The sequence below is a fragment of the Helianthus annuus genome, chromosome 13, assembly GCF_002127325.2.
Source record: "Helianthus annuus cultivar XRQ/B chromosome 13, HanXRQr2.0-SUNRISE, whole genome shotgun sequence".
Taxonomy (NCBI): domain Eukaryota; kingdom Viridiplantae; phylum Streptophyta; class Magnoliopsida; order Asterales; family Asteraceae; genus Helianthus; species Helianthus annuus.
The window spans coordinates 79,952,195-79,974,516 of record NC_035445.2 but is presented as its reverse complement, the minus strand read 5'-3'; the positions used below and the strand labels follow the sequence as shown (position 1 = coordinate 79,974,516).

Genomic DNA, 22,322 nt, shown 5'->3' with positions numbered 1-22,322 from the left:
TTTGAGGAGAATAGTGTGTGTTGTAGGTGAAGGGTAAGGGGAGCAGAATGTTCTACCTGAATGAGAAAGGGTCCTATTTATAGCCGAAGGATGAAGAAGGGAGGAGAGGCCTTGGCAGCGGCCACCGGGCGCCAGCTGTCCGACCAAGGGGAATATCCTCTTGGTCTCCTCTGCTGCACTCAGAGTAGTGGGTGACGTGGCGCGCCGCTATTTGTCCAGGTAAGGGAATTGTATCAGCAGTTGTCGGCCTGTCCTAAGATCGTGTTGCAGGTCCATATGGCGTCTGATCATTGGTGACACGTGTTGTCTTTTTTGTCTGGAGGAGCATCTTTGGTGTCATCTGCGATAGCTTCCAGAAGCTTCTAGAAGCTTCTAGATACGCTTGCTAATGTAGGCGTCATATTGGATAAAAGGGGTGTGGTCCCTGCCATGTATGCATGGAATTGGGACCATACCTCTTCAATACGTCTCATTAGTTAAGTTGCTCGGGTGGGTGTTTTTTGTATAAAAAGTAGTATACTTACTATATGAAAATGTGTATTAAAAAGTATAGAAATTTCAAACTGAATGATATGATATCGACATAAAGAAAAGTTGAATTGCAATGAGCTAAAGTGATCAACCCACCTTACCATTCTACAACCTTATGAGATGGCTCTGGCCCCTTGGTTGCTAAAACCTGTTCTTTTGAGATTTGAGCCTGTGGTTTTCACTAACAAAGTAACAATTGTCATATGTGCAGTTTGTAATCCACAACATACAACATCTATTGTAATCTTTACTAATCATTGCAGCGTTATTGGTTGATCTTCTTAGTTTTTATTTGAATTAATTACATGGTTAGTATATGTGGTTTACCTATTTTGTCATTTCCATGCCTATTTTTGAAAATTACACCATTGGTACCAACTTTTACAAAATGATTTCACCATTGGTAAGTCAAAGATACTAATGGTGAAACAATTTGTAAAAGTTGGTACCAATGATGTAATTTTCAAAAATTAGATATGAAAATGGTAAAATAGGTAAACCACATGTACTCCATGCAATTATTTCATTTTCTTATTTGAGAATTGTTTTACTTTTACACGAAGCATATTGATATTGTACTAGAGAGAAATGCGGTGGGGAGCACAACTATTAGGTTGGTGTTTTTAATTTTAATGACTTGGATTTTATTCTAGTTGATCCAATCAAACTCGGATTTATGTGTATGGGGATTGTGCTCGACTCTCATATACCTTTTAGCTAGAATTCAACCAAGTTGTCTCAACTCAAGTTCAAAATTGAGCTAGTTTGAGGCCTAAGCTCAAGTTGAATAAAATTCGAGTCAACTTAGCTCGGCTTGATTTAGCTCAATTTTGTTTTGAGTCACAACCATAACGAAAACCAAATGTTTGGTTTAGTTCAGTTTTGAACCCAACTACTGATTATTAATAATAGGCTCATGAACCAAGAAAAAACTAAACAGGCCAAAGGACCCATCAACGCAACCAGTGCCGTTCCTACGTTTTCGGAGGCCCTAATCGAACTGCGAAGTGGTGGCCCTTTTGCAAAGTTATCATTTTGAACATATTTAGTGACAAAACTCTCCTTCTTTATCCGGGCTTGGGACCGACAATTATAAACTAAAAAGTTTATAATTAGCGTAGTTAATTTTTTTTCGAAAGTCATATGTTTTCTATACTTACAGTGTATGTTTAAACGATTCTTCTAAATCGATAAACAATAAAACTAAAACGCTAGGGTTTCATAATGAATTACCAACATAAGGACCGTTGATCATCGGGGCCACGTACATTCTGCACAGATGATCTTTTCAGAGGGTGATTAGCCGATATAGACGTATAAAAATCAGGAATATTGTGAGCTATTATAAGACGCCACTGATTTATCACACGATCGCCCATCAACATGGCCATTTCAGACCATCTGTTCTCAGTAAACAATGTATCTTCAGGCTTAAACATCTTTATCCATCTTAATCTACAACTGTTGCCTAAATATTTGTACACACACATTAATAAATAAATAAGTTGTTAACTGATTATATTAAATGTATTATAATAAATGAATCAAAAGGTATAGAATGTTTAATTAATTACTGGTTCTTTGAGGGAATTCAGCTGCTATTGTTTTCCATACAAATTTCTGCTTCTGACTAGCAATCACCTCCACTAGCTTACAATCCTCTAACAAAGTCCAGCGGCGGCGAGATACACATTGGCGACGCCTTCGAATGTTGTCGCGATCGCCTCCTTCTTTTGTTCTTGTAGGGTCTTCGGAGGCATCATCAGAAATAATAACCACTTCCTGACTGTACATGTAAATAAATCAAGATGATAAAAATGTAATCTTTATACCCATTTCAAACATTTGGTAAAACAAGGAATGATAGTGTATTTGGACAAGCTATTCCAAATACGACTAAAGTACTGGATGAAGTGAGATCTATGGATTAAAAATCGATCAAGGGAGGCGGAGCTCACATGGGAAAATTGGTGTAGGTTCAATTTATTTGGCTAAATTGTTTGTGTAATCTTGTATAATTTGGTGTACTTTGTAATTATGGTGTATAGCACCTTGCTATAATGAATATAATTTTCTCGGCCGTTCAAAAAAAAAAAAAGAAATCTAACAAATTCTGGTGACGAAGTCAGCAGACCCTTTTGACTTCCGCCCCTGGACTTTTACACTTTTACTTACCTAATGGTTTCTTCTTCATATGTGGATATCAAGCTTGTGCTCTTTGGGTTGTCATGACCATTAAAAACACCTCTCCTTGATTACTGTAAGAAAAACAAATGCAATCTTTATCATATCATCTATCAGCTAAATTAAAAAAAATAATAAAAAGTAAAACTCAATGCTTTAATGGTACGAGGTTTATTCAAAAGGAATTACCTTTGAGGAAAGAGCTCCATTGTGGTCAGTGGCGAAGCTTGAAAAAAATGTTCGGGGGGTCGGAAGTTAACGGTCCTAAAAAAAATTTCTATCGCGATTTTCGAGGTGTACGTTCGGGTCGGACATCGGTGATTCGTTTCGGATCGGGTCGGGTCAAACACTAATATCAAATAAAAAACGTTCTCAAACATTAAAAAAAAAGTTATCATTTTATTCTTCCCCATAGCATAATCTAATAACAAAACAAGTTAACAAATTACCATAAATTTCAAACTCTAATTTCTATCTAAATCAAATCATAATAAGATTAAACAAATAAAATTAGACATAGTTACAGAAAGATTCAAAAAATTTAGAGCGAAAATTCGGACCATTTTCACCCCTAATTTCAACTTAAATCACATAAATTGTAGCCTTAAATTAAACCTAAAGATAAAAAATACATACCTTTAACCTTATGAAGATTGAAGAAGAAGTCGAACAAGAGTACAAGACCACAACAACGAGCAGCGTTTTGGCTTCTGTTCTCGAACAAGAAGCTGAATTTGAACAGTTCTAGAACTTGCGTTTTCCCCCCTTCTGCAGTTCTGGCTTGTGGCTTCTGTTTTTCTGGTTGATGTCCCAAAGTAAACGAATTTGGTTTTTTTTATAGGGTGAGCTTTTAAGTTGGGCTATATAATGATTTGATCTCGGTTATATAATATACATTCTAGTATTCTACCAAATATAATGATTTACCCTATAATATTTTGGCTAATTAAATATTTTGTTTGGGCTATATAAATAAAAAAAAATAAAACCAGGGGGTCGAAAACGTAATACCTAATTTTTTTTTATAAATCCGGGGGTTCGAAAAAGTATATACCTACAAAATCCTATAGGAAACGTACATATATAACACTGCTGACCAAAAAGTTCGGGGGCTCGGGCGCCCCTCCCCGCCCCTTAAATCCTGCGCCCCTGATTGTGGTTGTGGTTTTTTTCTGTTTGTCTGATTATCTCTTTATAGCAAAAACCCATGGATCAATAAAAACGAGGAGGGAGAGAGATTGCAGAAGAAAACAAAAACACACACAGATGAAATAGCGAGGAAGGAATTGCAATGGATCTTCATCATCATCTATGGTTGCGTGTGTTGTGAGCCGTGACAAGGTAAGAAAGCAGAGCAACCCTAGGTAAAAAACGATAGGACGGAGTAAGTTAAAGAAAAAGAACGTAGGAACAGGCTCCGGATGGAGGTGTACAAGTCCTGTGCTTGGAAGCATTTGGGTTTGGAACATAATATTATTGAAGAAAGAGGTCCAAAATCCAAAATCTTGAGACCCTTAAAATTTGGAGGTCCAAGGCCTTTGCCTAGATCCACAAGCCCATTGGGCCGGCTCTAAACGCAACTAAATAAAGCCACTAAGGAACTTTGTTGAATTACTAATCTCTATTTATAAGAGTTTTCTTTGACAATGTTTCTTTATGCAAGCGATGTGAGACAAAACGTGTTTGAGAGTTCCAGCTTTATAAACTCTAATTTTAAGACGCTAAACTCGCTTAAATATTTGAAAATCGTCGCAAAACTAGTATTAGTTCTCGCGCTTCGTTGCGGGGTCATAGAAAAGTGCTGGCGAGGATGTATTTGTTACATGATATATTGATGCGTTATATAGACCACACAAGCTTTAATCTCAACGATGGTAAAAAAACAAGCAACACGATTTAGTAAAGTTAAAAGTTAGCTTTAACTATAATAAGTAAAATAAATATAAAAAGGATAAAAGAACAAAAAATATAAAAAAATTAACTTTATTAAACTTCAGGGCCCGTATTATCACTCTATTAAAGTTCGAGGGATCAAAACGTAAATTGTTTATAGAAAAAAGAATTATTATTAAACTTCCGTTGAAAAAAGAATTATTAAAGTTAAGAGTTATGAACGTAAATTATCTATATCTATACTATATTAAAAAGGAGAAGTGATGTACTGAAATGTAATTTTACATCGTGTACAAGTTTTGAAATAATATGTACAAAGAAATACAGCACGTTTTAAAGGAGTAGAATGGAAAAGGGCTCAACATTTTAAGACCCTAGAGGGTAATTGGGGGATTTCACTCCTCACATATTGAATGCTTCAGTTTCAGATGAGAACGTCACCCCATTCAATCCAATAGATTTTATAGAAAGCATATTAGACTACGGCGACGAAGAGATTCCAACTCTGAATCCATAAAACAGATTTGGTGATTTCAGCAACCCTCTTTGGAGACATCGACATCCAATTTTGGTGGTTTCATCAATAGCCGCCAAAGGATTGAAGCACATATTATAGATGAGAGAGAGAAAACACACCGGAGGGACCCCGGTAATCCAGGTTTCTTCTCTCGATTTCTATTTATGCATATGTTGAATTGTTGATTATTACGTGATGTTACTTGTCGATTATGATTGAGTACCTTGCAGTTTTAGTTCATCACTGATATTCCAATTTGTGATTTTTGATTTCCCAGTGTCGGTTTTTCAGTTACAATTTTATTGGTTGTTGATTGCTTTATGTTTTGGGGTTTTTCCTTATTCAGATAGGGCTTTTTTGGATGGGAATATGAAGAATTTGATCAAGTGATGTTAAAGGCGCTGGTATTCTCTCTACCCTTTCTACAACTGTTGATGTGCCAGTCAACCTGTTTGTCAAGAAATCATCTACCGTTTTAAGTGTTAGTTGATGAATAATTGCAGTTAAATTAAAAGAGAGTTTTAGAACTATGTTTGCTATTATTCATACAGTGTTCTATGACCATGGCCTAATGAAAATTAGGTGATACGTTTGAACCTGCATTTTATAAAATATTCAAATATTTTAGGACATATATGTGGGTGTGTTAGGTTGTAATTAAAAGAAAGATATTCTTAGACCATGGAATGTATATGATTTTGTTGCTTTTAATGGCTCTGATGGTGTTAGGGTTGTGTGGCGGCAACCGCCGCCCTAGCGGCCACAACCGGTCGTGGCTACGGAGGATCTAGATGCGAAGGTAGGTGAATTTGTTTGAGCGTTGACTGGCGACCGTAAGAAGCTAAAGTTCTCGTGACCTAAAGATATTCACTATCCAGTTAATTTATTTTTTCTTAAAAAGCAAAAATAATAATGTTAAAAAGTAAAAAATATATATATATAAAAAATGGGGTTGTATGGTCATTGGTGATGTTGTTCTAACTCCAGCCCTTTCAGGTTGAAAATGACGTCTCATAGTGGTGTTCAACAAACTAACAGAGATATAGAGATATGTGATAAAAACCATTAAGGTTTTTATATATGTGATCTGAGCGGTCGTGTTGGGTCGATTCTGGTACGGGGGCTTTATATTTCACTACGGAGAACCAGTTACAAGTCGATTTAAATTGACCCATTTGACACACATATATATATATATACACTATGTAAAACATTTCCTTAGAGTATGTGTTATGGGGCGGCATGTGAGGGGCGGTATGCCTCTTCGCGCCTGCATAGCGCCGGCACACCGCCACGGAGGGCGCCATGGCTGGAAAAAATGGAGGAGGCGCGATGGTGATGGCGCCGCTACTCTTGTTCCTTTCCAAAATTCCACCAATCAGAAACAAGCAATTTTTTTTTATATTAATTAATAAAGTTGAAAATTATTAAATAGGTAATGATGGGTAGGGGCTTTATGACTACGGGCTCTAGTGTTATAACGCCCCATAAAGCCCTTGTGTGACGTGGCACGACACGTGTCGCATAACGCCCCACAAGGGGCTTTATGACTACGGATGGCCTTAGGAGGACTTGATAGTAATTTCCATAAAAATTTTTAAGACGGCAGACGAAAGATCATAAGTTCTTAACCTAATCTTCATCTCTTTCTCCCAAATTTGCCCCCAATTCATTGTCAGTCGCCAAACAGATCAAGGAATTATATGTATAATATCAACCAGCTGAACAGGGGAGATGCAAACATCAGTGCAATTACTAATTCAATCAAGATTGAAATCAATTCTTCCCCACGAAACTGAAATCAATTACTGATATCATCAATAAGGCTTGATGGATGAAACTGATATCACACCAAAAGCCACCAAAACCCTACTATTTCAATCCCATAAATCCGATCAATTCTCCCTCTCCAGGACTTGGACCAGCCGATCGATTATCTCTTCTGGAAGTGACACAGTTCCTCTAATAAAAAAGATGTAAGATTTTCATTATTTCTTGATCGATTACTTGTCTTTCCATTGTATTTTTTACTATAATCTTAAATTTATCAAAATTAATATGTAGGTTTGGTAAAAATTTGATCTATGAAGAAAACCCTAACGGTGGTAGCTGTGAAGCAACCAGTAGAATCTCATTTTTCAGTTATTTGTTTTGAGTTTTGTTGAAATTATTAATGAGATTTTGGAATTTAGGGTTTAATTTAGGATATTGTTTGGTAATTTATGTTAATTGAATATGCAGGTTAGTATAAAGATATCACGCAGTTTTAGGGGGTGTTTGGATGCACCATTAAATTGATAATGGTTGTTTGGAGTTGCAATTATCAGTCTTGAGAACTCTACATGGTGTTGCTTCCTGCTGGAACTTTCAGTTCAGGTGAGCTTTCTATTTTTACTATTCAAACCCAACCACTTTATGTGGTGCATTTTTATGTTTTAGAACTTAAAATATAAAAAATAATCCCATATTATTGTATTTGTTGGACCTTTATTCTGGGCATACGGACTCCGGAATATCCAACTCAAGTGTTTCAGTGAAGTCCGGGGGGTGCTAACCCTGGATTGTGAGCCTAAACGTATTAGGACCAGGGTTTCAAGCTTATTTTGGACTCAACCCGGCCTAGGAGTGGGCTTGCGGAAAATATGTAGGACTAATGGACATTTAGGCTAAAGCATGCCATTTTGAGTTCGTTTGGCCTTTTCTTTAACCTGTCTCGGGTTTTAACAATTGAAGATGCACCAGACGCTTTGTACCGTTGCCGTGGCAGATCTGCGTTCAAGGTAATTTTCGAATCGATTACTGCATAATATCAAATTTGCGTTTTCTGTTCTGGTGATTTGAATGAGTATTCTAGAGAATGGGAACAAGACGATTTTGATGATTTTCGTTTCATAACTGTGTGTAGTGGGTTGAAGGTTCAGATTGCCAGTGAGTCATTTAGGGAATTTTAATTTTTCTAACCGATTTCAAGATGTCAATCCAAATAAATTGTTTTTAAATTACCGTTTGTTTGATGGTTTTGGTGTTTTGGTTTGTTATGTCAGTTGATGATGATGCAGGCTGGGGCTATAGTCGGTCCGACTGACAGATCTATTGTGGCTAAGTCCAGGTTGCGTCAAACATTGCTCATGATCGTAATGTGCCGTTAAAAGGTCCTGAAGTATAGTTTGGGTTTGAAATGATTTTCAGATTAGTTAGGGTTTGAAATGATTTATTTTGAATTAATTTTAGGACTGATACAATTGATAATTTGTATTTGTAATTTTAGCGTAGTTAAAGTATAGTTTGATTTTAAAATTTATAGATGCTCAATTTGTATTCTGATGTCAGTTGAAGTTAACCAGTTATAAGTAGAATGTTATGCGGTAATGGAATTAGGGATGTTGAGTTTGTGACTTGAGCTATATTGATCTTGTGTTTTGAGTTTTGAAATCTATTAGTAATGTCAATTTCTCGCTTTAATAATCGGGTTGTTTCGTTAGAAGTAGAAGTAGAACACCTTATGTTAAAATAATAATCTACGGCGTTATTTCACCCGGTCTCTGAATCTCAGCGCTTCGCTGAATTGGAGTTGTTTTTTGGATCGTTTTCGAGGTTCGTTTTAACTTCCGGATCAAGTTTTCCCCCTCTTTGGTATACATTTATGCACTGTATAATTATCTGGTGAAAATATTTAGTTTTTGGGTGATTCTTGATCATATGATGCTAACAGCTACGAGTATTTACAAACACAAAATTGATTTCTTTATTTGTTCTTTTGAAATTGATGATTGGTTTAATGGTTTTTTTTTTTTTTAAATTATGTGGGCCAATTAGTTAGTAAACAAGTGTCTGACATCACTGATCACACACTCTCTGGATACATTAGACCAAGTTTCACCCAATCTTTTGTCTCTATCAGGAACCGGTTATTTTTCAAAATATGGTTCTCATTTGTTTTTCCACGTTATGCTTTTCAGTTCTTGTTGTAGACCAAAAAAACTAGAAGTTAATCAATCAATTTTAGGAGAGGATGAAGATGTGACTCTAACCTATGAAGAGCCTCCTACTCGGCCTAAACATGAAGCTGAGATTACAGGAAGGTAATTTGTTTCGCACATATGTTTTAGGGAGTAAAATGGGTATTGCTGGGTTGACCAAGATTGAATTCAGTGTTCATTATTTGAATGTGTTTCAAACGAATAATCTTTACTATGATATTATGCTTCATTTTACACATGATCTTGTAATTTAAACCAAGTTATATGTAGAGTTCTGTTATTACATCAGCAATTTAATAGTAGTAGACGACCTTATATCCAAAAGATTTAGTTTGAGATTTGTCAACTTTCATGATGCTTTGTGTTTGTAGATTTCCCAGCACTACTTCATTGTGTGTCCAGCATATACACATCTGGCAAGAACGATAGTATTATGACTGAACGTGACACTAATGAAAGGTGAGTGCTTTGTCTCAGTTCGCTAAGTTTGTGTCATCTTTATTAAAGATAAAAGACACACCACCGGTAGCAATGAAGTTAACACAAATACTTGGTGTGTGAATTTTTGACATCACAGAAACTAACATAAAGTTCGGGGGAAAACAAGTTTCGTTTGTTTTTGGGTGGAAACCATGTTCACGCATAGCTTAAAGGGTCTAATTCAGGTCAGCCCGCAATGTTATACATTTTCTTTAACGGACCGTCCATAATCTTGAACATTGTTCAAAGCCATGTCGGTGTTGAGACCATTATGATGGATAATCTCCTCAAGCCGACAACGGAAACGCTCACGACGCCATATCACGTTTCAACGAGATGATTCGCATCGGTCTGACGCCAGACGAGGTGACGTTTCTCGGCGTTCTGTCAGCTTGTTGCCATGGCAGTTTGGTACACGAGGATCGTGAAATTTTCACCCAAATGACATCGAAGTTCAACGTTTTGCCGAAATGTAAACACTACTCGTGTATGCTAGACCTTCTTGGTCGGGCTGGGTTGCTGAACGAAGCCGAAGAGGTTATAAACAACATGCCGATTAAACCGGATGACGGTGTGTGGGGAGCGTTGTTTTTTGCGTGCAGGATTCATAATAACATTGAGATGGGTGAACGGGCGGGGTTTAAGCTTCTTGAACTGGACCCGAGTGACGATGGGATTTATGTGTTGTTAGCGAGTATGTATTGGGAAGCGATGATGTTCGAGAAGTCGATGTAAGTGAGGAAGTTGATGAGGATACGAGGGGTAGATAAGACGCCTGGTTGCAGTTCGGTTGAGATTAATGGACGCGTTTTTGAGTTTCTAATTAGAGACAAATCGCACCCTCAAAATCGAGAAATTAGTGAAGTCTTGGTTCATTTGATGAAACAACTTGTTGGTTTTGAAGATTTAGATTGTCAATTCGTTCTACTGTCAAGTGCTTAGTTAAATGGCATCAACTGCACCTGCAAGTAAATCAGCAAGAAATATCGAGATTTACAACATTCAAGCACCTTACTAGCGTTATCTTTTCTAGAGGTGGTAAAGTAGATGGGTTGGGCTGGGCTGGTCGGACCTGAAACATGAGGCTGCTGCAAAGTTGCAAAACCAAAACGTTCATAAAAGCTTTCGGACGCGAAGAAAGCTGGTAGATTGTGCAGTTTTAGTTAAACAAAGCTGGTTAGTAACACTTGTATGGGGATCTCTTATTTTGCTAATGCAGTGTTTTTGTGATTGTTGGATTCTGTAGAACTCAATAGAAGTTCTATATCATTTTTCCATATTCGTAAACATGAATCCGCTATATCACGTTCGGACAGAGCAAAAACAAGAGCTGCCAAGGTATATTCAAAACCAAAAGAATACGATTGAATACAATTATACAAACAAAGGGTTATTAAAGATCGATCTAAGACATCGTTATTGATTTTTGCAGGTTGGGAAAGGGTTATTAAAGAATTGTTATGCCCAGAAGCTTGCTTTGCAGCATTGGCTTGAGGCGGTAGTGGAAACCGTGGTTTTACATGATTTTTCTAACATTGTTTATATCTCATCTCTTTTTAACTGGTAGCATTGTAAGAAACTTAAAATATCAGTTTCAACATATATGATTTTATAAAAATTAAAATGTACAGAACTGCATTAAATAGAAATCGAAACTGCAGTAGAGGTGGTGGGGGTTCTGGATCACAAGTGATGTTTATGTTTGTAATGAAAATTAATTACTTTGTTGAATTTTACCCTTCACAACAACAAATGAATGTAAGGATTCTATCATGAGATGTCCAAAATGTTAATTAAAAGTTTATTCTTACTGTTACTCTGGTATTTTTATTGTTATTATTTTTTGAATCACTATTTTTATTGTTAAAAATTTAATCTCTGGGATTTGAACCCAAAATCTCCCCTTCCCAAACCTTTGTGTTTAAACCTTTTGACTTTGCCAATTGACCACCGCCCTATTAAGAGATTTAAATGTGATTACAAAAATCTTTGTATAATTAATAGATTGATTTTGTTAATCGCGGTTATTTGTATTAAGGGTGTTCATAAAGACATAAACCATGTCGAATCAATGTGATTTCTATTATAGGTGTCTATCAACTATGTCGAATCGAAACAAATCAGTTGGTTCAATCGGCTCTAAGAAGTTGGCTCGATCTTGAAACGACTAAAGGTGGTTGGGGTATATGTTGAAAACAAGAGGCGAATTTTAGTGACACTGTATAATTTCTTGTGATATTAGTCGGGACACCCGCCGCAACGCGCGGGCATTCCCACTAGTATATATATAGGGTAGGGATCCTAAGAGAAGTCCACCCTATTTGAGAAACATAAGAAGCATCCTGAACCACACATTTTCCTAAGTTTTTCGTAATATACACATATGTATAGTTTACATTTGACTATATACATATGTGTATAATTCAATATACATATATGTATATAGTTACTTTTAAACTATACATATGTGTATATTACGAAAAGCTTAGGAAAAATGTGTGGTCCAGAATGCTTCTCAAGTTTCTCAATTAGCCTAGTGCTTCTCACATGATCCTAACTCTATATATATATATAGTAATTTTATGTTTAGGTAAGGGGTTATGAATTCCGAAACTGGAAGAACTGGTGTCGAAAATATGGCTGGAAGCCGTTCCTGGGGACTTTTAAAACCCTGTGCTAAAGAAACTTAGTGAATTTGTTGAGGGTGAAATATAATGTCTCATGCCAGTTTTCCTTTCGCAACATTTTATCAGGTTAGAATATTTACCTTCGACATCTGGTCAACTGTTTACTTGAATCTTGAATCTATTTAAAACTAAAACGAGTACTTTAGTGTGATTTTTATGATATATCTAAACATGAATCATTGTCACTTTTTTACAGGATCAATGAATTGGAGAACTAATAACATCATCTTTTTACATTCCCAATCGCGTATGCATACCAGGTTAAGCTATGGGCTTTTTTCTTCTGTTCCTTGAGGAATAAAATACCTTTTAAGTTTGATAACATGTATAAAGAACTTCAACATGATTAGGGGTGTTTAATCCCATCTCAGAAGTTGGATTGTAATTGAAACGATATTACTTCTGTAATTATAATCAACCTACGATAAAGAGCTTTCAAACTATAAAAAAAGTGTTTCAGTGTTTAGAAGCTAATAAACCCAAAATAATGGTCAAGGGACAAATTCACAGGTCAAATGAATGGAATATGGGTGTTTTATTTGAAGGGATCTCAACAGGCTATCATTGGAAGGGGTATTGATACGCTACAACGGTATTACTGCTAACAGCGTTGTTTCCTGCCCAACATTCCCTGAGATTGCAGATAAGGTTTACGACATCTTACATGGTAAAACTGTCTTTGTTTTTGTTTTTATTTGTAACTGTCAAAATGTGACGATTGGTGTCAAAATGGATTGTTTTACAGGAAGAGTGTGGGCGGGTCACAATATAGTGGAATTTGATTGTGTGAGGTTAAAGGAGGCGTATGCTCAGATAAACGGAAAGCCTCTTGTACTCAAGGGAACCATGGATACATTGAAATTGTTGATTGAGACGTTTGGGAGGAGAACCGATAACATGAAGGTATATTATCGTTTTCCTTTTAATCGGGTTTTTGGTTATTATTTCTAGCCCGTTTAATAAATGGGTCGTGTTTGGGTTGACGTGTTTAACCCCTTTATAGCCAGTCTGTTAACATGTTTAAAATTGATATTCAAAATGTATATTTTTTAAGGTGAACCTATTTACTACAGCTGTGTAACCAGTTTATGGCCCATTTAACCCGTTTACAACTTATTAGGAACCGGCAATGTCGGCTCGAAACATTTAGATAAATTGGTAACACAGGTTACACGATATGAAGTGTGTCATGGTTGATGGCTTTGACAAGTATAAATAACCGGACACAATTCCTACACCTAGAAATTATGTATGAGCAATGATCATATAGTTTGTGATCACATACTTTGATTTTTATACACATTCCGTGTCTATGCACTTTTTTTTATGGCTTTGTAATATATAACGTTAATAATGCAAAAAGATATCATAAACATGGTGTATAAACAAAAATGGTTTGACTATGTCAAGTGGCTTATACCAGTTATCTACTTTTGGACTTGGACAGAAAATTATATATTCAGATGGCCACTGTAGCGACATATTTTGGACTTGAACAGAAAAGTCATCGGTAACATTTGCATTATATAATAAAGATCAAAATTTGTCCAATTTTTTACGGAAAAAGATATTCAAGACTAACGTATGTTTCTTATACAATAACTTACAGGAGTTTAGCTGATGTTCGAATGAATTTTGAGGTTGTCAAGCTTTGCGCATCAGTTCTTTTCTTGGTAATTTCTCATTAAAGCATTCCTTTTTTTATTCTTGAAGTATTGCGCATTGTTATCTTAGCCTTGGGTCAAATGGGTTGGGTTGACGCGAAACACTTTTCTTTTTCTTTTTCGTTTTTTTTTCCTTTCTAAAATGATGTTTTAAAAACCAATCTGTGTGTCAAACATGGTTACAACATCTGCTTTCAATATAAAAAAAAATCACAAAGTGATTAAAAAATAGAATTTTATCCCGCTTACGCAGGAATCAAGCCAACAAGATACTGAAAACAATTGGGCTTCTTTGAATGCTGGTCCCATTAGAAGCTCTAATCGAAAATCCACTCTAGAGGTAACACACTCGAACATAAGCTCATTCACCTCAACTGAAACCCGTACGGTTCCTGCAAATCTACCAAATCCAGTTGAATCTGGTAACGCTCAACCCGACCCGTTTCACACAGGCCCATCTGTAGACAGAATGGAGATTGTAACTCTTCAGTAAAATGAAGCTATGGTGGAAGAATCATCTACCACCTATCTAATGCTTTCAGCAACGACAATGAATTCATAGACCCTGATTCAGTTCCAATGGCTTCAATAACTTAACCGTTGCTCCCTTTGTTAACGGGCCCCACAAGATACAAATATTTCACAAAGACATCCCTATGCAGAGTCATTGCGCAGGCGTGGGAATACTTTTGGATTAAGCACACATTTTGTTGATCATGCTGGAAATCCGATCCTAAGTTTTGTAGTCAGTGCAAGTTCTTTGAATCTCTGTAAGATACTTGATGCACTTTAACCTTTCAAACAATTGTTATTTTAGTAAGCCAAACAACTGTTATTTTTAGTAAGCCATGTGCATATTGTGTTGTATGTATCGATTTTATATTACGATTTTTTAAATTACAACGTATGTGTTATGTATAGATCGAGCCGCTACTAAAACTGAACACAGGAACAATTTACTTTTTTCATATTACGACATCAGTTTTTATGCTCTTTCTTTCGCTTGCTATAGCATCTATTGGTATTATATTGTTGAATCGATACCGATCAAATTCTCGTCGCTTCCCGCGGCAACGCGTGGGTTCCCCACTAGTCTATAAATAAATACTAAAATTTGTAATTCTCTGATAACTCTATTAAAGTTTAAGACGTAAATCTATACTATATAATAAAAGAAACCTATTTTGGGACACTTGTCATTCTCTCATTTAATTGATTAAATTATTAATAATATACTAATAATAATAGTATTTAATCTAATCTAATACAAATAATAATAATATTTAATCTAATCTAATACAAATTCTTATTATTAATTCAATAACCTATTGTTAAACTAAAACTTCAATAGAATCTTAAATCCTAGCTAAACAAGTTTCGAAATTCATAATAATATTAATATGTTAGAATAAATATCTTAAAATTATTATCAATAATATTAATAATAGGTTTAGAATCAAATACAAAGATTCAAAAAATAAGAAGTCGTACAAAGGGTATCAAATAGACTCTAACTGACCTCATTCAACCGACATTAGAGCCGTCTTATCGAACTCTACGACATTAATTAATATGTACGAGTTGATGGGTTACATTTATATTAACTCATTTATGTCAATATAGTATGTAAATGTCTCTGTCTTTGTTTTGCATTTACAGGAAATATCTATACTATATAGTTTAAATTGTTCAACCCGTGTAACACACGGGGAACTAACCTAGTAATAAATAAAAAACAATAATATTCTAACTCCCTAAATTAAAATATCATTGACCAATAAAAAATTATTGGAAGAATTGGCCGACAACAAAGTGAAAGCTGTAAGTTTACACACATTTGCGTTATTTTTATCTTCATCATTATAATTGATTCTTTATCCAACCAACGAAAAAAAAAAAACCAAACCCATTACTTTTGGTGCAAGACATTCAAAGCCCACCAAACCAAAGCCCAATTGACCAATTTAGGGTTTCAATCTTATTATTAATCCACACCCAATTTAGGGTTTCACACACCGTTAGTTGTAGTAGTTAGGGTTTACAGTTCCCTCTCTCTCTCTCTCTCTCTCCACCACTTGAATAGAAGAGGTTAAAGCGACGGCCGCCACCGCTGTCCGCCTTGTTTCAGCACCTCCACCGCTGTCTTGGCCCTCGGTTTTGTAAACCTCCATCTCTTCCGTTCATATCTAGTCTATACTTTCTCAAAAAACAACAATGGGCAAGGTTTCAAAGGCTGATAAGAAGATCGCTTACGACCACAAGCTCTGCCAGCTTCTCGATGACTACACTCAAGTGCTTGTTGCCGCTGCCGATAATGTTGGTTCCAACCAGCTCCAGAACATTCGTCAAGGGTTGAGGGGTGATTCCATTATTCTGATGGGGAAAAATACTATGATGAAGAGGTCTATTAGGATGCACTCTGAGAAGACTGGGAATACGGCCTATTTGAACTTGATTCCGCTGCTTGTTGTAAGTGTTTTTTCTTTGCTTTCTGCTTTTTGTTGTGTTCTATTGTTAATTGATTTCATTAACTTAGTTTTTATTGTGATGTTCAAGGTGTTTGGTTGTTAGATTTGCGATACACCTCTTTGATTTGAAAAGTTAGGGTTTTTGGTTATTTGTTAGGCTATATTTTGTTGTGATAGTGTAAATCTAGGTCTGTTTGTTGTATTTTGGATGGATAATTGTTTAGGTTATTCTTTGATGTTTTTAGGTTTAAAAATTAGTTTTTTAAAGTTTAGTTTGTGTTAGGGTTTTTATTAGTTTTTTTAGGTTTTGTGTATTTATTTTTTCAATTTTTTATTATACAATATATTTTATGTCATAAAATAGTCTGAGTGTGTATTTTATGCATAATTATAACTTAAAAATAGATATTGACTCAAAGTTTTATAATTAAAATGCAATTGTATTGTATACATTTTTGTTTTTATAGTAAAATTTTAATTTTTGTATATTAACTAGTTAATGACCAATTTTAATATGTTAACTTTAAAGTTTTTAATTTGCATGCGTTGTGACAAAGTGCAATATAAAACAACGTTGTGATCACCAGTCCCTAAACGGCTAAACACATTTGAAATTTTTGAAGCACTGTCCTAGATAGAAAACAGTTGATACATAAAGACATACGGCTTGAATAAACATCCCTACACGGCTACACGCAAAAGAAATATAGAAGATACACAAGCCAAACTCATGTTAGAATTGAATTTCATTGGGAAAATGTGTGTTGTACTGATGAAGCACAAGAAGTTCATCACATACGAATTAATTTTTGTCAACAGTTGGTGTAATCAGGGGCGGACCTAGAGGTTACCGGGGGTAACCTCCGCTACGGCTTGGCTCGGAAAAATTTGACGTTTTTAGTGTAAATTTTGGAAAAATTTGATGTTTTTTCGATTTCGTTACGGCTTATTTATAAAACGTTACGGCTTGGCGTGAATCCTAGATCCGCCACTGGGTGTAATAAAGTGGGATATGCAAGTTAAAGTGACAACATGAACATGGTATCATATGACTCCTAACTATACGGATTATTAATATATGATATGATTAAGTGAAGAGGTGTGAGGGTCTTGGAACTCGATTCGTTACGTAGGAACATAAATGGAAGGTTACGCCACCCCCCTCAATGATTCATGGTGGTTGGCGTGGATTGAACCACAAATTGAAAGTAAAAAATTAAGTAGTGTCTTGTATGTGTGAGAATGAACTACGAAGAAACTAAGAAAAAAGGAAAAGTTATTTGAGAAACAAAGAAAAATTCTTCTGAGTTGTGACCGAATGAAATAATGAGTTGTGACAGAATGAAATAATGGCAATAATGTAAATAAGCTTTAAATTTTAGGCAATTCTTGCACTGTTCACAAGCTTCAACGTCAATTGTTATATATAAAAATTTGTGAAAATTTTTTTTAAAGGTTGAAAATTCGGGTTGGACGGGGCGTGTTTAGGTCAACCCACTGATATTCTGGCCGTGTACGGGTTCATATGTATGCCAAGATTTTCTGGCTTGGGTCGGGTTCGGGTTGGATTGAACCCGCCAACCTGCAAACCGGACCTGTTTAGCACCTTTTATTTTAAGTTTGTTGATCGGCTGTGTTATTTAAGTACATGAAGCTGTCATTGAAGCATGATTTTGTATAATAAGCTCTAAATTTTTATGCCTGTATTTGTTGGAACTCTATTATATTGTTCATTACCGGTTTCCTAATTTTTAAGATGTTTTTTGGTTATCATTTGCCAAATCCTTTTTAGTCTATGTGATATTTTTAAGTCTCGGAATAAAGAAGAATGGTCTAAACAAGAATACAATGTATTCGTTCTACGATTTAAACCACTTAAGATCACATAACACATTATTCAAAATATTGCTTGTTGTTAGTGGAAATGTGGAATTACTTATGATTTACTATGTGATATTTTTCTTAATGTTGGATTCCATCTCTGGCCAATGTGGCTAACTGGCGCTTTTGATGAATTTTATGTTGAAAACTAAACATAAGTAAGAAATAGTTAAATATGTTTCTCTGTTACTTACGATACTTAAGTGGACTGTATTTGATGTTAAGTGTTCTAATGTATGAGCATGATTAAACGGAATTATTTTTGGTATGTTCATATAGGGAAATGTTGGTCTGATCTTCACCAAGGGTGACTTGAAGGAAGTCCGTGAGGAAGTTGCTAAGTACAAGGTTGGAGCTCCGGCTCGTGTTGGTCTAGTTGCCCCAGTTGATGTGGTTGTCCCCCCTGGCAACACCGGTCTCGATCCATCACAGACCTCTTTCTTCCAGGTTCACACTTCATATCATAATTTATTAATTAATTCGCCATCACATTTCATACGAATATAATTTAATCTTTTAAATTTGTAAATCACAGGTTCTTAACATTCCCACCAAGATTAACAAGGGTACTGTCGAAATTATCACCCCTGTGGAGCTCATCAAGAAGGGTGACAAAGTGGGTTCATCCGAGGCTGCTCTTCTTGCCAAACTTGGCATCAGGCCATTCTCATACGGTTTGGTTGTTCAAACCGTGTACGACAATGGTTCTGTCTTCAGCCCCGAGGTGCTTGACCTGACCGAAGATGACCTCATTGAGAAGTTTGCTTTGGGTGTGTCCATGGTCACTTCCTTGGCACTTGCTATCCACTACCCAACTATCGCAGCCGCACCTCACATGTTGATCAACGGTTACAAGAATCTGTTGGCTGTTGCTGTTGAGACCGAGTACTCTTTCCCATTGGCTGACAAAGTGAAGGAGTACCTCGCTGTAAGTTTAAAAAAACATATACGTTATTTTTATTATGATTTATATATACGGTTTATAGAGTAAAGTGTAAATATGAACGGACGATTGATTGCAGGATCCAAGTAAGTTTGCTGTGGCTGCACCGGTTGCTGAAGCTGCTCCAGCTGCCGCTGCTGCACCTGCGGAGACGAAGAAGGAAGAGCCAAAAGAGGAATCTGATGATGAGGACTTTGGTATCAGTTTGTTTGATTAAACGATTTATGGGATCTTTTTATCGCCTTCAGACATTGTTTTTGGTGTTCTTTTGAGAAGTTTGGTTGTTTTTGGTTTGTTTTGGAACAATACTTGGTCTTGTTTGGATATGGATATTTACTTTTGAGAAGCTAAGTTGGTGTTTTGTTAATTTTGTTTGATCTATTACCTGATGCAGCATGTTTACCGGTTTTGGTTTAAAGATTATTAAGAAGAAATTTAATATCACATTAGATATTAGTGTAGGTTTTAAGTATAGTTGGTTTATCTATATAAACCAAGTCTAATGTACAAGATTGTATTTTTACCACAACTTATGAAACATTTACAAAGGGCACAACTGGAATTTCGGATCTTCTGAGCTTTCGAACCTTCACCTTTCAGTTGAAAGGTCGTGTGTTTTGGCTGTAAGGAAGATTACGGGGATCTTCTGAGCTTTCATTCATACCTTCGCCTTTCAGTTGAAAGGTCATGTGTTTTGGCTGTAAGGAAGATTACGCGAACAACCTGAACAGAATCAGTTTGAGGATTTAAACACTCGAGCTAAAGGAGTCACTGTTTCGAATCGGTTTGGTTGATTTTAAACAGGTTTTTCACCCTGAAATTATTTGATTAGTTTAGCACAATTCTTGTATTTTATATCTAACTAGTTTTTTTCATCGTCGCGCGCTGCGCGATTGTAGTGATGGGTTTCTGCGTTGGTTCAATTCAGTATCAAAAGGTGGTTTTCTACGTTAGTTCAATTCAATATTAAAAGGTGGTGTACGACGACATTCGTGTGGTCTTACAGGATATTACCACCGGTGTGTGGCGCTGGGGATTCCTGGTGTTAAAGCAAGGCGAAGCAACAATGAGTATTTAACCTAACCAATTCAAGTAGATCAAGGCCATCAAAAACAAAATATACCAATATAAAATGAAATCGACCCAAAATTATCCATTTACTCTTACTTTTACAATAATATTTTACAACCAAATTATTTATTTAACTGATGTATATTTGATTACAAGTACTCTTTACATAATCCCTATGGTGCATCTGGATCAGGCTAACGGTACCCGTCCATGTAAAAGCTTCCACGGTGGTGTCGGCTGCATCATTTTGTTTTTCTACAGCCGACTTCAAGGCATACATAACTTGTTTGAGCTTTTCAAAAGCATGCGGGTCAAAAATGAAGTCTTCATTGAAGCCAGCTCCTCAAGACACTTTATACTTTCAGCCACCCCAACTCTTATCCTCGGACAATCGGGCTCTAGCATGCTCACATTCCATTGTCTCGATCCTTTTCTTCATGGACTTAGTCGTGCTAGTAAGGAAGTGACTCTGAGATAGCAATACAAATTCCCCACTGCACATAATATGATGTCTTTGTGTCAGCCAAATTCTTCAAAAACTTTGCCGGCAAGATCTTATTATAAGTCACAAATTCTGAAAAGTACAAACTTAAATTAAACCTTGAAGAGCACAACCATAGTAAATGAGCAAATTGTTCCTAAGAAAACCATGTAAACAGTTTTAACTTGGTATTTGTATTTTAACCTTAGGGTGGAAGGGGCGCGCAAGGTCATCACTTATTTAAGTGAGGCTTAAATTTAAATGGCTCATCAGCATAGCCCTCAACACCCAAAAGTCTTAGGGTTTCACGTAATGTATAACAACAGAAGCAAGCTCATTCAATCCCACGCGCATATACAAAATAACAGTTTCATATTTCAATCACCCAAAATACATGAGAATGCACGATTTAAAAAACACAGCATAAGAATGCAGAACAAAAAGTCAATAGACATAACACAATAAATTTAGCTTCTTCTTAAAAAATAACCCTTTTTAAAGGTTTTTTTTTTAAATGCATTTATAAGTTGGTATGGCTGCAAACAAACTAATATAGAAACATCATAAACAATCCCCAAAAATCATCATTGTTGTCAAAGGCAACCCACAGCCCAAAAATCCACCAAACCCCTGCCCTACCTTTAAAAAAAGAATATTAGAATCACAAATTTAATAAGAAGAGATTTGTTCTAAAAGCAAAATAAAGAAACAGATAACTCCTGCAAATAATTAGTTAGGGTTAATAACCAAATCTATAGTATGTATTAGGGTTCATAACCAACAGTAAGAGTTGCCAGATTGTCTCCGGCCGGTGGATACCTCTTCCCCGATGTCGACGACGCCGGAGAGCTGCCACAAACTTCTTCGCCGGCGGATCCCCTTGGTCATCTCGACACCGGAGTCATGTGCGACGGATCCCCCGTGTCGACGCCGAAGAGCCTACTCCGTCTCTGTCTCCCATCTGTTATCCGATCTCTCTCTTACAAACAGACTTTCTTTTATGTGCAGTGTGTTTTGAACAATTTAGGTTTTGGATGTGTGGCAAGCACAGTTGACAAAGGCCCAACACGTGGCTTTTTAAAATGTGGCCCAATAAAATAGTAACACCACCTTGCACCACTATTCATTTGCGTTTACTTATTAAATAAAAGTAAAAAATAAAAAATAAAAAATTATTAATACACTATAAAAAAGCAACATAACTATGCATATATGAGTTGTAATATTAGCCAGTGGCGGACATAGCACTATAATAGGGGTAGCCCCCGCTACCCCTTGGCACTCCGGTGGTAGTGTAAATTTTGGAAAAATTTGGCGTTTTTTCGATTTCGTTACCCCTTTTTTACGAAACGTTACCCCTATAACGATTTTCTAGATCCGCCACTGATATTAGCTATGAGAGTTTTTAAAAAAAAATGGAAATTTTCATTTTTAACCCTAAAGTTTTAATGTTTGACAATTTAAGTATAAACTTTTAATCTTTGTTTCTTTTTTAACCCTAAAGTTTTAATCTTTGACAATTACCCTAAATTTTTATTCTTT

At 35.9% G+C, this 22,322-nt stretch overlaps 1 protein-coding gene and 2 long non-coding RNA genes across 44 annotated transcripts; 2 read left to right on the top strand and 1 right to left on the bottom strand.

Moving 5' to 3' along the window:
• Positions 1–5,030: 5,030 nt before the first annotated feature.
• On the top strand, positions 5,031–14,836 carry LOC110898297. Of its 41 annotated transcripts, none has more exons than XR_004877294.1 (16): positions 5,035–5,257; positions 5,472–5,529; positions 5,855–5,924; positions 6,122–7,101; positions 7,190–7,266; positions 7,367–7,905; positions 9,085–9,207; positions 9,477–9,564; positions 9,683–10,923; positions 11,018–12,338; positions 12,469–12,532; positions 12,783–12,939; positions 13,018–13,175; positions 13,720–13,782; positions 13,882–13,945; positions 14,190–14,836. It is a non-coding gene; the product is annotated as an uncharacterized LOC110898297 (long non-coding RNA). The 41 variants fall into 41 exon arrangements; XR_004877290.1 differs by having other exon boundaries at positions 5,035–5,266; XR_004877300.1 differs by lacking the exon at positions 5,855–5,924 and having other exon boundaries at positions 5,039–5,266; positions 6,122–6,239; positions 7,039–7,101.
• A 1,063-nt stretch (positions 14,837–15,899) lies between these two features.
• LOC110898296 (60S acidic ribosomal protein P0) lies at positions 15,900–19,595 on the top strand. Of its 2 annotated transcripts, none has more exons than XM_022145055.2 (4): positions 15,900–16,405; positions 18,565–18,732; positions 18,821–19,213; positions 19,308–19,595. In XM_022145055.2, exons 1-4 carry the CDS (start codon positions 16,151–16,153, stop codon positions 19,443–19,445), a joined length of 954 nt encoding a protein of 317 aa, XP_022000747.1. In that variant the 5' UTR covers positions 15,900–16,150; the 3' UTR covers positions 19,446–19,595. The 2 variants fall into 2 exon arrangements, with proteins under 2 accessions (XP_022000747.1, XP_035837897.1); XM_035982004.1 differs by lacking the exon at positions 15,900–16,405 and adding an exon at positions 18,238–18,318.
• A 761-nt stretch (positions 19,596–20,356) lies between these two features.
• Positions 20,357–21,823, bottom strand: LOC110898295. The gene is made up of 2 exons (XR_002569321.2): positions 21,600–21,823; positions 20,357–20,873 (listed from the first exon to the last, which is right to left on the bottom strand). It is a non-coding gene; the product is annotated as an uncharacterized LOC110898295 (long non-coding RNA).
• Between the last annotated feature and the right edge of the window lie 499 nt (positions 21,824–22,322).